At 34.7% G+C, this 15,872-nt stretch overlaps 1 protein-coding gene across 2 annotated transcripts in view; it reads left to right on the top strand.

Annotated features, from left to right (window-relative positions):
- The first annotated feature begins 1,987 nt into the window (after nucleotides 1–1,987).
- Nucleotides 1,988–15,872, top strand: part of LOC136038518 (cystine/glutamate transporter-like) — a 35,504-nt gene continuing 21,619 nt past the window's right edge. The window contains exons 1-3 of one of the 2 annotated variants that reach the window (XM_065721620.1): nucleotides 1,988–2,090; nucleotides 3,655–3,751; nucleotides 9,377–9,451. In XM_065721620.1, coding sequence (XP_065577692.1) covers nucleotides 3,686–3,751; nucleotides 9,377–9,451 — 141 coding nt within the window. In that variant the 5' untranslated portion in view covers nucleotides 1,988–2,090; nucleotides 3,655–3,685. Of the gene's footprint in view, nucleotides 2,091–3,654; nucleotides 3,752–4,523; nucleotides 4,602–9,376; nucleotides 9,452–15,872 lie in introns of those variants that run through there. The other variant, XM_065721621.1, reaches the window with a different exon arrangement.

The raw sequence follows: 15,872 nt of genomic DNA, 5'->3' as shown, positions 1-15,872 counted from the left end.
CATTTTAATGCTGATTTTAAATATACAAGTTTCAAGATTAGTCTTACCCATCAAAAGTTACGAGCCTGAGAAAATTTGCCTCATTTTTAAAAATAGGGGGAAATACCCCCTAAAATTCAAACGATCTTAACGAAAATCACACCATCAGATTCAGCGTATCAGAGACCCTTATTGTAGAAGTTTCAAGCCCCTATCCACAAAAATTTGGAATTTCGCATTTTTTGCCAGAAGACAAATCAGATGCGTGTTTTTTTTTTTTTTTTTTTTTTTTTTTTTTTTTTTTTTTTTTTTTTTTTTTAGCGGGTGATCGTATCGACTCAGTGGTCCTAGAATGTCGCGGAAGGGCTCATTCTAACGGAAATTATAAGTTCTAGCGCCCTTTTTAAGTGACCAAAAAAATTGCAGGGCACTTAGGCCCCCCACGCTCATTTTCCCCCCAAAGTCACCGGATCAAAATTCTAAGATAGCTATTTTATTCACCATAGTCGAAAAACCTAATAACTATGTCTTTGGGGACGACTTACTCCCCCGCAGTCCCCGTGGGAGGGGCTGCAAGTTGCAAACTTTGACCTGTGTTTACATATAATAATGGTTACTGGGAAGTGTACAGACGTTTCAGGAGGTTTTTTGTTTGTAAGGGGAGAGTTGAGGAGGGGGGTTAAGTGGGAGGATCTTTCCATGGAGGAACTTCTCATGTGAGGAAGAGACTTTCAGTGGAGGGGGCGCAGAATTTTCTAGCATTATTTAAGAAAACAATGAAAAAATAAATATGAGAAGTTTTTTCTACTGAAAGTGGGGAGCAGCATTAAAACTGAAAACGAACAGAAATTATTACGCATATGAGGGGTTTACCTCCTCGTAATACCTCGCTCTTTACGCTAAAGTATTTTTAGTAATTTCAACTATTTCAACTATAATTTCATAACTATAATTTCAACTATATTCTACGGCCTTTATGATTCAGGGGTCATTCTGAAGGAATTTGGACAAAATTTAATCTTTAGTGCAAAGAGCGAGGTATCGAAGAGGGGTGAGCCCCCTCATATATGCAATAAAAACATACGAATATAGAAGTTCGCTACGTAAGTTAATCCGTAAGTTACGTATATTTTTTACTTATGAAAACGTTCGTAAAAAATTTAAAGTTATAGTTGCCTTTTCAAGTTATCAAAAAATTGGAGGGCAACTAGGCCTCCTCCCTCGCTCATTTTTTCTCAAAATCTTCCGATTAAAACTATGAAAAGGCCATTCAACCAAAAAAAAAGCAATATGCAAATTTCGTTTTAATTATTTATGTGTGGAGAGCCAAGATCAAAACATGCATTAATTCAAAAACGTCCAGAAATTAAACAAAAAAACAAGTTTTTTTTTAAATGAAAGTAAGGAGCGACATTAAAACTTGAAACGAACAGAAATACTCCGTATATGAAAGGGGCTTTTCCTCGTCGACGCTCCGCTCTTTACGCTAAAGTTTCTTACTGTTTTAGAAAGTAGAGTTAAGAGAAAGAGTCAAACTTTAGCGTAAAAAGTGAGGCGTTGAGGAGGAAAAGCCCCTTTCATATACGGAGTAATTTCTGTTCGTTTTAAGTTTTAATGTCGCTCCTTACTTTCATTTAAAAAACTTGTTTTTTTTATTTAATTTTACAAATAAAGAGGCCATGTAACGAAAGTTAAAACTCAAATCTCCGATATTTACACAAAACAAACTGTTTTTCTTGAACTAGAATTTTGGTGGATTTGAATTTATTTGGATTAATTTTGTTAGTATTTATTAAAAGGAAGACAGTGTTTACGAGGGTTGAACAAAGGAGTAGTTAAACATGAAGCAAAAAAAGAATTTCTTTTGATTACAAATAGCCACAAAATTTAGATACTTGAATAGAGATTCATTTAATCGTAACAACTAACTAATAGAACAATAAATATTTTTAAATGTTTAAAATATGAATTTTGTAAGAATTCGGCATAATTTCATTTTTTTTTTTTTAGCTTAATTACTAATATAAGATTAAAAGAATGGTGTGAGTCACAAAGTATGCCTAGATTCCAAGCGCTGGAAGTTATCTGACATTTCAAAATCTTTCCCAAAAGTAAGTTTATCAACTCTTTGTTATTCTTTTCTCAAAAGAAGAAACTACGAAGCCCTCCCCTTTTTTTTTACTGAATACTGTTGAGTGAAGGCTGATAAATTAGTTGTTTGTTTTTTTACATTTTTTTTTTTACCTTAAAATGAAACATCGTATGATTTCGTTCTTTGAAACAAATGTTCATCAGTCCAGATAGTAATTGACTAACTAGTATTGGCTATACTTAACTTAAAAAGAAAACTTCTTGCCAAGACCTGACGTAAATCTGGGAGCGGGAGAATTGCATCAGCGTGGCGCACACCACCTTTTGTGCACGATTATTGAAAGCGACTGGCAGTTTATGTTAGCCTATACTTTTGTCTTAGCGACAATCTTCCTTAAGGGCATGCTTGCCTCATCTTAGAAATGGCATATTTGAAGCATTTGATATACCCAAAATAAGAACTCTAGCGTTCTTAAAGTTAGGAAAATTTTATTAAAATGAAACCAATTTGAAATAATCACTGGCCAAACTGTGTAAGCTATAGCCGTCGAGGTTTGTGTAAACTTTCTGATAGTTTTCACTTTCCAATAATTCTGTTTCTTTCTGGTTTCAAGCCTTTATCACGGAATAAGGAGTTAAAACGTAATTTTAAATACTGCAAATTTTTACTATACTTACCAAAATGGTACAAAAATCGAAAGATTATTTTTCGTTTTGGACTTGCCGACTTCTAATGCTGCTTGGCAACATTGCTAAAGATCTGAGAGCTCCGAAAAAGAAGAGCGCCAGTGATCCTCTCGGCTTTTTATTTCCCGACGTGTAATCGGTGGACATAGTAAAGTTGTTTATGTCGTGCGTTTGTTTGAATTCCTTGTAGGTTATCTATTTGTTTTGTTTTTGCTTTTGTTTTTTCTTCGTTTTTTACTCCATATTCGTTTTTGATTCCGCGTTATTAACTACTTACTTATGTATATTATTTTAGTGAATTAATTGAGATATTTGGAAAAACGTCTTTGTCGCCTTTGTTGAATGGTCAAAAACAGCTTGATTGTAAGTTGTAAAAAAAAGCTGTACTTTAATTTTGGCTATTCTTATAATGTTGTCACAATAAAATGTTCATAAAAGAATATTAATTATTCATGTTTGTCGTCCGAAATTGTCGTTCAGAAATTTGCTTGATGGCTTGATGCTGGTGAACGAATGGTTCTATAAAACAATTTTATACAATTTTTATACAGTTATAAATAAACAATTTTCTCTGCAATGAGATAAAAGTCACTTGTCTTTAGGTAAAAACGCATACTTTCTTCTGAGAATCCAAAAATCAACCGCATTGTCTCATCACAGCTTGTATAACATCAACGTTATAGTTTTTAGATTGACTGGCTGAATTTTACCGATAATCTAATTTATATGAAATAATATTGTTATATGTATATTATATACGTATTATATATGTATATATGTATTATATTATATATGTATATGTATTATATATATGTTATATATTGTTATATGTAAATGTAATAAAACATTTATATGGATCTTCAAAATACATATATTTATGAACAAGACTCCTTTTAGGCTGTTCTATGCTGGGGCTTTGAAAGGACAGATGCCGAAAATTCTAAGCATGATTCAAGTATCAAGAATGACGCCAACGCCCGCTGTCATAGTTCTTGTGAGTTTTTTTTTTGTATAATATAAGTAAGTAATAATATATAAGTAATATAATAATAATATAAGTAATATAAGCTTTGGCTAATATAAGATAGTCGTATAAGATTTATTGGGTTTTATTATCTCCTCCTTAAAGAGGAGATTATCTCCTCCTTTTATTATCTCTTCCTCCTTGTTTTGTTCCTCCTTTAAGGTTTTGCAGTTTCTTTGAGAGGTAGATTTTCATTTCTGTGTTAAGAACTGTGTTCTATTTAAGCTTTTTCTTATAAATTTTTAGTAGCAGCGAAAAATTTGCTTCACTGCTTGTTTTGCGGCAATTTTTCTAACAATGAATTACTCCATGGGCATTGCACAATTTGGTAGTAATTACTGCTTTTATGAAGATTGGCCAAAAAGTTTCATTTCATCTTGTTTTTCTAGAAACAAGTCACTGTCTTCAGAATGACATCAACACCTGCTGTCTTGGTTATTCTGGCTTTTTTCTTCTTTTCTTCTTTGATCCTTTTTTAAAATATATATTAAAAAATAGGATATTTAGGAACATTGTAAGAAAAGAAATTAAAGAAACGAAAATACTGGATGAAACAAGACAAATATTCCTGGAAAGAAACTTCCAAAATATTCCAGAATATTCCGAGAAAAAAAACTGCGTCACAGAAGAATCGCAAAAAAAGCTCTGATTAAAATTAGACAACCTTTGATGCAGTTTTTTCTTCCTTAGGTAGATAACTGTGGCCACTTATTAAGCGCGTGAAAGAATCTTCACCAATTTAGTTACTATTTAGCATTAAGCGAGTGACATTGTTTTTGTTAATTGTTGATATTGGCAGTGGTTTGCTTTTTAAATGAGGGTTTTTGGCTTTTAAATATTTATTCTATTTTTTTGTTTTACCTTTTTTTTAGGTTTATATCCTTTTTTTTTTGGCTTTCTGCGTTGTTTGTTTTTAATCGATTTTTTTTTTATGTTTTCGTTCAGAAAATGTGACCTCGGCGCTGAAAAAGGCAAGCAGTTATCTTCCAGAAATATTGGTTTCGTCCAGTATTTTCGATGGCCTTAAAAAACCCATTCTCGAATTTCATTTCTTTTATTTTATCTTTTATTTTATCTCCTTCAAGATCTTGGAGTTCCTCAAAGGGAAACATTTTCAGTCCTATATTGATATTAAATCTATTTTTCAATTGAGACTATGGTGGTAAACTTTTTGATAACAACGAAAAATATAACTCACAACAGCTTTTTCAGCATTTCGGCTGAGGGTGGCTATTACTCCATGTGCATTACACGATATGGTTGTAATTACTGCTTTTGTGGTCTTTAGCTGCTAAATTTTATTTTTATCTTGTTCTTCTGAGAAAATTTCTGTGTCATCTTGTTGACAATTTTAGCTATCTTACTGAACTTAAAAAGATTGAAAAGCTTAATTTTTCAAACGCATCTTTATTTTCTCTTCTTTTTTTTGATCCGTGAATAAAACTCATACTTGCTACTGTCAGCATACTGATACTGTCCGTTTAAATTTATATCGAAACTTGTTGTCTTTTAATGGAAGAAGGATAAAAGAAAAAGATATCCCCCCCCCCGCGTATCGACGTCAAAGGGTGTCGATTCGACGTTTCTGTTACTGTTATTATTATTTGTATTATTATTACAGGACAAGTAGCAAGTCTGTAATACTTGGGACTGATTTTGAGGGTCGAAATTAAATTGTTTAAAAAGCCTGTTTTTTCAACTGAAAGTAAGGGGCAACATCAAAACTTAAAACGAACAGAAATTATTGGGTACGTGAAGGGGGTTGCCCCTTTCTCAAAACCTCTCTCTGAAAACAGAAAAATTCTTATTGTTTTTATTAAATGACACTTATGTTTCAGGATTCGTTCTTAAGGAATTGGGACAAATGTCTGACTTTAACGTGAGTAGCGAGGTATTCAGGAGGGGACAACCCCCTCATATACGTATTAATTTTTTTTCGCTTTAAGTTTTGATGTTGATACTTACTTTCCGTTAAAAAAGATTATATTTATTAACTTACCCCGCGTAAAACTCCCTTATGAAGAATTTCACCTATGGAAAATCCCTCCCTACAGAAATGTCCTCTAGACAATTCTAACCCGCTGAAAGTTTTCCCGGGCAATTCTCCTGAACAACTCCGCATGCATAACTAATTCGGCAAAGAAAAAGTAAAGCAAAAATTATTTCATATAGGAATTTTTGGCAAATTCTACCAAGTTTAAAATTTACCCTGAAAAGTTCACCCCCTGAAACTTCCTTTCCAACAGAAGATTCTCCCCTTGAAAGCTCTCCTCAGGAGAAAATTCTCCTCCTCCCCCTCCTGAAAAATGTCTGTGTACTTCTAATAGCAAATACTACACGTTAACACTGGGTAAATTTCATGCCCTATAGACATTTCCCTAGGGGCTATGGGGTTATGTTATCCTCAAAGGCATAGTTACTGGACCTTTCAACTAAGCTGAAAAAATTGCTCCCTTGAAGACATTTTTATATTGACTCGAAAATCGTATTTAGGAATATATCTAAAAATATTAATTGTGTATAATAAGTCGTGCCAATAAACTAAGGCACGTATGTGGGAAGGTGGTTTATTGTAGTTCTAATTGATTCAAAAGTGGGTCTTTTTATTGTATTCAAATCTAATTAATTAAAAATGGCAACCCTCAATCCCATGTGGAAAAAAAATTTCATATGGTAGAAAGACTAGCTTGAAATTAAAAAGAAAGAACAAGGTCTGTTTTTCATAGTGGAAATCAAATCTTTTTCCAGAATACAGGCAAGAAATCCTGTCAGAAAAATATATCCCTTTTGCGTCAAAGCCTTTGTTCGTTTTCTCAATTAGTATCAATCTTTAGAAGCTGTTAGAAGGAAAAGGTTGTCTTGAATAGCCTTTTTCTTGTGGAATCGTAGTTTTCCTTCTTAGTTAATTAAGTCGTCCTCTAAAAGTCTTTATATTACAATATTCCTCATTAGAAAAATTATTTGGAATGTTAATCTCACATCATATTTCGCCACTATAAAACCCAGGACTAAAAGGGCAAATCTTTGTTTCCTGCCATTAATTTTCAGCTCATAAAGAGGATACTATATCACTTACAATTTTGGTTAAAAGAACCTTCTTCCGATATTCTAGACCATCAGTTCGATTTGAGCAGTTATCGTAACCGTGCTTTTAGGGAGATATAGAGAGGAGTAGGATTCTTTTTTCTGGTTCCGGCTCAGAGGTTTTTTATGGGTTCTATACGGAAACAAATTTCTTCACTGTTTTTTACTTTTGTTAATATTCTCTTTTTATTCTAAATCGATATGTTCTAAACATTTTTTTTTTCGTATTTGGACACGATAAAAGTCCATATTACGATTTTTTGAAGTTTTTAAAATTTATGTTTAAATGGATGCTTTAGTTTTTAGATTTATAATTCAATCCGACTCATTCCCTGATGAATAGTCTTTCTCTGATGTGAGCTACCTTTCTACCTTTTTCTGATGTGAGTTTTAGTGTTGATTTTTGTGTGTATTGAGTTGACGCGTGTGCGTCTGTCTGTGTCTCCTTTTATATAAATCCTTTTCGCTTGTATTTTTTTATCCTCCCCTTTTTACAGTCTGTATTGGGTGTTATATATATATTTATATATATAGAGTTTTTAATCACTCTGATGTGTATCTGCTCTAAATCTCTAGAAGCTATTAAAGGGAGGTTGTGGTGGAAAGGTCTTTTTTGTGTAAACGTATTTTTAAATCTTCTGTTGTTCAATTATTTAATAGAAAGACAGAAAAAAATCCGCTAGTTTTTAGTGTATAACAGAAAAGCTAGGTAAAAGGAATCCATAAATACAACAAAGAATACATAAAATTACTTTACTTTGATTAAGAACGTGTCACAAAAATATGAGCGAAGGCAAAAAAAGGAAGAAAAAACATTAGCACGCAAAAAAATTGACACTGCTGCATGGGGGCGTGTTCTGGACGACCCGTAAAAGGGGGAAAGTATAAATAAGTAATAACGCAGAAAAAACGGGATTTAAACCAGGAATTCAAAATTAAGTATATATAACGCTAACTAAAAAAATAGGCAAAAATAAACTGTCAAATTTGTTTGATGAATGTTTTGGTATGCCATAAAGCAACAATTTATCAACATATAACAGAAGGAATGAAATAAGAAGATAAGATTTTCACTTTTTTTGACAATATATTAATTTCTCAAAAATTTTCAGTTAATTTTCAAAAAAATTTTGGAACTCAATTTTCATTCGGGGAAAATGGGGGTATCTATGATACTTCTGTGGAAGAACTGAGTTCAAGATTTTGTATGCGGGCTTTATATACATTCACCATATTCCATATAGATTATGCACTTAAATTTTTTATTTCTTTTTTTTGTGAACTTCAAGCCGCCAAAAAGGCGGCTTGAGATCATTGAATCATTGCCAAATAGGCAATGATTGATTTTTATATTGAAAATAAATTTAGTGCATTATTTTTTACGAATAAGGCTCTTACTCTGTAGTTCTACAGCTCTATCGTTCGTCTATACTGCTGCTTACCAGGTAGTATGGTATAGTGGCAGGTAGTGAAGTGGGTATAGGGTCATATTGGGCACTCCATTTGGAATGGATAAATAAAGAATGTCGTTTTAATCGTAATGCTGGATGTCTCAAAAGTTAATAACTAGTGTTTCCTGCTGATTTTGGGTCTTAGTACCGAGCTTGAAGATTTTAATTTAAAAAAATTTAAATAGTATGTTTACTTCTTAAGTATTGTTGCGTGTCGAGCAATGTTTCGGGTGTACTTTATGAAAACATAAGGTTTACGTTCTTTCCTTCCCCTTCTTTTTCTCCTTATGGTTTCTTAGTAGTTCACGGAGACACTAATAAATACTCGGTTGTATAGACACCAAATACGACAGATGTTGGTAATTATTTTTTATAGTGTACAGAACGATTCAGTTTCCTGTTAAAGGCATCTAAAAGTTTTTTTTCTTCGCGACTGCATCTCTTGTTCTACTGATGGATCATTTTTGTTTTTATTATTATTCTAAATAGTTATATTAATTTTAATTGGCCTTGTGCTGCAGTTCTGCTCGCTTACACGGAAAAGTAAAATTAGCCATATATTGTAGTAACTTCAGATTTTTTTATTTTGATTTTAAGAGGATTTAATATCTCTCAAAACATTTTGTGAGCCTCAGTTTCGGCTGACTGTCACAAAGACAAGGGGCCTATTAGCTATTTCTCGCAGGGGACTGGTCATCTTCGAGAGTTGTCAAGAATCTTCGGTCTGGCGTTGAAATTTGGCTGAAAGAACAATGATATGTTACGCCCCTTTTGTTGGCAACTTTGTCAATCAGAGCGAGTAGCACCACAAAGAACCCAATGTGGCCAAATTGATCCAATGGTAGCTCCTTTGAAATAATATTTAGCGTTTTCCTAGCAGGTATGCTAAAACACTTGTAGGGACTATTTTGCTCCACTATAAACGAAAAAAACAAAGATCAAATTTCTCTGCAGCATAAATCGCGATAAGTTGAATGGAGTATCTATGATTTCGTGATAGGTAGGGGTCGCCTTTTAGTTTCCGTTGTTTATTCAAATTTCTTATGAGTGTATCTTTTAGGCTTTACTGTCAATATGCTACCTTCCGGTGACAAATATAGATTTGCTGATAATCACCATTGGCTCTGCAACTTGGGTAAGTTACAATTAGTCTTTCTTTTCTCTCTGTATTTTTTTCCCTTTTTTATGAAGGCTTTAATGTATATGTATTATTACTCCTTTTCTTCTATCCAGTATTTTTTAATAGTTAATTAAAACAGTTAAAAATCCACATTTGAAACAGGGTAAGAGATTCATACTTTGCTTTTCTCAGTTGGGGTTGCTATGACTGCCACAAGGTTGCTCAGAAAAGTGTGAAATTATATACCCCATTTTTTTGGCCAAGACGGCAGAGGTCCTTCTGGTTAATCTGAACTGGAAATCCCTCATGTATAAAGGCAATTTTTTAAATTAGAGAAAAAAAAGTATGATGTGCACAGTCTATTTTTTCCGTATTATTTTTTTTTTAAATCAAAGGAAAGTATTAGCACGAAGAGATATGTAGAAAAAAAACCTATTTACGAAGAATGAAACTATTAAAATAGCGGTAGATCTCTGGTTTGTTGCCTGTTAGACGGATTTGCTTTTTCTGCCTGTTATTTGCTTTGTTCTTAAAAACCTCTATTATCTTCTTATGTTTATTTCTTTGTCTTTATTCCCCCACCTTAATATGTCGTTGTGTGTTAGGACACTCATTTCTTTCCATTTTCTTTTTAATTCCTATGCATTATTCTGGTCTCTTTTAAAAGTAGCTTTAAAACACTTTAGGAGCCAATTTGGAATAATTAGAGATTTGGTTTAGCACTTACCGATATTGATGGAACAATGGCGAAATCAGACAGTTTTACATTACGTATTCTATGTATGACGTTGTTGAGAAAGGTGTTTCAATTCGCGTTTACATCCAATCTTTTTACCGCTAGGTGAAAAAAATTCTTTACATATCAACCAGTGAAATGACGTAATTTTTATACAATTCTGGAAAAGGGTTATGGCAGCTTTGCCTCTCACTCAGACTATCTGTCTTGGCTTTACTCCTATTAGCTATGGCTCTCAAACCTTTTTATTGGAGTCCAACAAGTTTATTTTAACTGTTAAACCCTTTGGTTGTACAGCATCTATTTCTGGAGATATTGGACTTGAACTGACTGACTGTCCGGCAGTGTCTCCTACCAGTTAACAAGTATTATCTAAAACCTTGGACCCGATTCGAAAGTCTTTTCTTGTCCTGACCCCCCAGTTTTGTAGATACCCTTGGACCTAAACGTATTATTAAAGCAAAATTTTCTTTGGTATTGTATTTCAACCTTTTGTGTCGAGTTTTGTTTCTTTACTTTCTATTATTCTTATAAAAAACATCTCTTATTCTTTCTATTTTGTCTTATTTCAAGTTCGTTTATAAGTGCAGGGCAATAACAATTGTGGCAAATCACAGAGCTTACTACCTGTTAATTCGATTAGTTACTTTTCAGTCGCTTTATATCTATAGTTACTTCATTGTCACTATTCAACTACGTTTACTCTCTCTTTTTCTCTTTCTATCTATCTTTCTCACTCTCTCTCTTTCTCTCTCGTGTGATTGAGATAAAAGCTGTTACTACTTTTTGAAATGGAAAAGTAGGAGTGTGACTTAGTACTTGCTAATGGATGGAGTAATGCCCAACTGAAACTACTTTACATTATGCATTTTCAGTATGTGATTTAGAATTCTCAGTAGGCGATTTTTTTTTAAATGTTGTTCAATGCATATGCATGACTGATATCTTTGGCAATAAAAAAATAGGTCGAATGAGTAAAATATCCATTTTATGGTAGGAATGTCCAATCCGTCTGAAACTTTAAGTGAGAAAATTAAACTTAAACATGTCAGCGCATATTTGTATAAAGTCAGTTTTTGATGAATCTATCCGTTGTATCTAGTTAAGATTAAAAAGGTATTTTTCATCTAAAAGTAAACAACGAAATTAAAACTTAACATGAACAGAAATTGTACTAAATACGTGGAGGGTTAGCCCCTCTTTTCAATCCCTGCTCTTTACGCTATAAGTTCGACTTGAACTTTAATGAAAAATAAGTATGGAAAAAATACAGCATGTATTTTTTTTTTCAATGAGTAAAGGATGAAAATAAAACTAAAAATGAAGAAAATCTTTTATACATAGAATTTGCTTTCGAGACGTTCCCTAAGTGGACCTGGAGGAATCTTAAGGAGTGTCTATCCTTCTGGATATCCATCCAAATCCCCGGAATCATTTGTTTGGATGACAATCCTTATTATCCTTCGAGTCATTGTTTTTTTGTTTGTTTTTTCAACTATTTTCAAATTCTTTATTTATTTTGTGCTTGCCTCTTTATGTTTATGGAGCATGCTTCTTTGATGTTTCCCTTGCCTATTTCTGCTACAGTCTAAGGCTTATGCACTATTGCTATGAATTTTGGAATATTCGCCAGCACCCTTATTAGGATGCCTTTGTGACAATTATTCCGGCATTTAACGAACTTAGTAATGTTTGTGATGAAGATACGACTTGGTTGTCCTTAGTGCAAAGCCATACCCTAATTTACACAAGATATCTCAGCCACTTTCTTTTACAACGGGCTGAGAAGCATATGTTCCCTCATCTCACTTGGGACTTGGAAATCTCGCTTCACAATTTCTTCCATCAAATCCGCGCTAATGGCCATGTGCGTTTATGAGACATCTCCCTTGATATAATGCCTCGATATATTAATCTTCTGTTACAGAAAACAATAAGATTTAAAGCCTTTCCAATGCCTCGTATGACCGGTCATTTACACAAAAATCCTTCTATGGAAGTGCATATCCTTCATGCCAGAATCCAGCATCATTAGTTACATCTTTTACCCATGCATCTGGTTTATCGTCCTGACTTCGCGTCTTGATGAAGCTCCTCCCAGTCTTGTGGAGAAGTATCAGGACAGAAGTCAGTTCCGCTTTAGATTTTATCGTCCAGGCCATATACAATGCTTTGGACGTCCTTCTTCTTCGAACGTTCGCCGAGGATAAGTTTGGATGAGTTTACAGCTTGTGAAAAGCTTATTTTTGGGCAGGCAACATGAGGTTTTACTCGTTTTTTTGCCCTGGTCATCTTCAAAGGGGCATTCCTTTCATCTTCAAGCCTAGTTCGATGAACTATTGATGTCCCCTCTGTCATGGTGTTTTTATATTGGTCTTGCCTATCTCTTTCTACAGACGACTTCCTTGTTTGTTTCAAGGTCACTGCTGTTGTTTTCCCATTTCTTATAGAGAGTACCACCTGCAAGATTCGGACCAGCTTAAGCAGGTAACAGTCGTCACTAGAAAGAGAGGGACCAGCAATATAACTTCTGTCTAGCACCTCAGATTTCTTTTCAATAATTTTTTTTCTTTCGCCATGTCGGCGCTTCACGTGTCCACGGAGATTGTTGCCTCCTGTCCCGACTATTAATTTGGAAGCTATTGCTAGCTACTCTTGGGTCTTTATAGCACCCTTCCTGAGGGGCACCGGTTGTGATGCTATATGATCAACAATTGTTGACCCAGATGTTTCGCTGTTCAGCAGTACATCAGAGTTCATGCTCAAGCGTCCTGGGTGTGGAGGGTCCATGATTTTAACATCTTTCATTGATTTACAGTTTTCTATCGTCAGGTTTTTCCTGCTATACAAGTGTGTATACGCATATTTTCATATCTCGCGTTTGTACAACTCGGTGATGCCTCCTATGCGTCATTTCAACCCTCTTTCGGGTTTGCTTGTCAGTGCACATTGATAATGTACGAGAGTATGCGGCAAATGATAAAGCAGTCTCCTTTTTGGCTAGGACAGGTTTGGGCCCCTGCACTGTTTATGCCCCCAGGTGTGGTCACTATCGAGTTTTATCCATTGTCCGCTTCCCCTTAATCTTCACCCACAGTCATAATTATCCTTTGCCACATTTCGCGACGCCATCTACTTTCATTTCATCTTGTCTGTGTAGCGTATTAGACTAAATACCCCGTGTCATCACCAGACACTGGGCATGACGGCCAATGTTTGAATAAAGATTAAAATTAACATTAGTAGGATTTTATTTTTGGATAAGTCTTAGCAAGGCCTACTTCCCTCAGGGATATCCTACTTCCTCTGGGCACCACATAAAATTTATCATCATCATCCCCAGCTCTTTGTGTGAAGCATGAATCGGAATTGTTAGGATAAAATAAAAGAGGATATACATTTCTTTCCTAATAGATCAAACAAATATCAAGAAAATGTCACATATATATATATATATATATATATATATATATATATATATATACAACCTTTTTAGTGCTTTAATCTCCAAATGCACTAAAAAGCAAAAAAAGTTGTTTTCATCTGCAACATATAAATATTTAAATTTCTCAAGACTAAAAATAAAATACGAGTAAAGGTAAACCTTCCGAAGAAAAAAAAAATTTAAAATGAGTTACAAATTAGATACAAAATTGAGTTACTTTTGTTCGTTTCAGTCATTAATTTCGAATGAATAACTCGCATGTATTTTTGATTCTTTTTTTTTGTTCTACTTTCATTAAATTCTTGTTGCCGTTTTTTTATTGTTTTTTAATTCTTCTTTGGTTGCGGTGAAGTCAACTTGTTGTATATGTAGTTGAAATACTAGTGATGCATTTTTCATCTGTGAATGTGCCCCGTTTTTTGGCTTTGTTTTTTATGGCACTTGGTATTAACCAAGTGACATTCTGTCGCCAATTCTGTCGGTCCCGGTTTTGCTACTTTAGGCACTTCCAGGTAAGCTAAGACGATGAAATTTGGCAAGCCTATCAGGGACCGGACCAGATTAAATTAGAAACAGTCGTTTTCCCGATTTGACCATCTGGGGGGGGGGCGGTTAATTCGCAAAAAAATAGAAAAAATGAAGTATTTTTAACTTATGAGCGGGTGATTGGATCTTAATGAAATTTGATGTTTGGAATGATATTGCGTCTCAGAGCTCTTATTTTAAATCCCGACCGGATCTGATGACATTGGGGGGAGTTGGAGGGGGGAAACCTAAAGTCCCGGTTTCGCTACTTTAGGCACTTCTAGGTAAGCTAGGACGATGAAATTTGGCAAGCGTATCAGGGACCGGACCATATTAAATTAGAAATAGTCGTTTTCCTGATTTGACCATCTGGGGGGGTATGGGGGGGAACCTAAAATCTTGGAAAACACTTAGAGTGGAGGGATCGGGATGAAACTTGATGGGGAAAATAAGCGCAAGTCCCAGATACATGATTGACATAATCGGAACTGATTCGCTCTCTTTAGGGTAGTTGGGGGGGGAGTAATTCTTAAAAATTAGAAAAAATGAGGTATTTTCAACTTACGAACGAGTGATCGGATCTCCATGAAATTTGATATTTAGAAGGATATCGTGTCTCAAAGCTTTTATTTTAAATCCTGACCGGATCTGGTGACATTGGGGGAAGTTTGGGGTGGGGAAACCTAAAATGGTGGAAAACGCTTAGATTGGAGGGATTGGAGTGAAACTTGGTTGGAAAAATAAGCAGAAGTCTTGCATACGTGATTTACATAATTGGAACGGATCCGCTCAATTGGGGAGGGGGGTAATTCTGAAAAATAAGAAAAAATGACGTATTTTTAACTTACGAAGGAGGGATCGGATCTTCATGAAAATTCATATTTAGAAGGAAATCGTAACTCAGATATCTTATTTTAAATCTCAACCGGATCAAGCGTAATTGGAGGGGGGTAGTTGGGGGGGACCGGAAATCTTAGAAAATACTTAAAGCGGTGAGATCAGGATGAAACTGGATGGGAAGAATAGAAACCTGTCCAAGATACGTGACTGACATAACGGGACCGGATCTGCTCTCTTTGGTGGAATTGGGGGGGGGGGTAATTTTGAAAATTGAGGTATTTGTAACTTACGAAAGGGTGACCAGATCTTAATGAAATTTGATATTTAGAAGGATCTTGTGCTTTAAAGTCGTAATTTCAAATTCCGACCAGATCCTGTGACATTCGGGGGAGTTGGAGGGGGAACCGGAAATCTTGGAAAACATAAAAATTGGGGGTATTTTTATCTTACGAATAGATGATCGGATCGTAATGAAATTTGATTTTTAGAAGGAATTCATGTCTCAGAGCTCTTATTTCAAATCCTGACCAGATCTTTTGACATTGGGGGGAGTTGGAGGGGGAAATCTTGGAAAAACACCTGGAGTGGAGGAATCGGGATGAAGCTTGGTGGATAGAATAAACAAATGTCCTTGACACATGATTGACAGAATCGTACTGGATTCGCTCTCTTTGGGGGAGTTGGGGGGAGGGGTTCAGTGATTTGGTGAGTTCGGTGCTTTTGGACGTGCTAGGGCGATGAAAATTGGTAGGCGTGTCAGGGAGCTGCACAATTTGACTTGATAAAGTCGTTCTCCAAGATTCGACCATCTGGGGGGCAAAAGGGAGAGGAAAAATTAGAAAAAATTTTAGGGATTTATAACTTACGTGTGGGTGATCGGATCTTAATGA

Source organism: Artemia franciscana, chromosome 18, assembly GCF_032884065.1.
Source record: "Artemia franciscana chromosome 18, ASM3288406v1, whole genome shotgun sequence".
Lineage (NCBI taxonomy): Eukaryota > Metazoa > Arthropoda > Branchiopoda > Anostraca > Artemiidae > Artemia > Artemia franciscana.
This window is presented reverse-complemented; position numbering and strand designations above follow the sequence as displayed.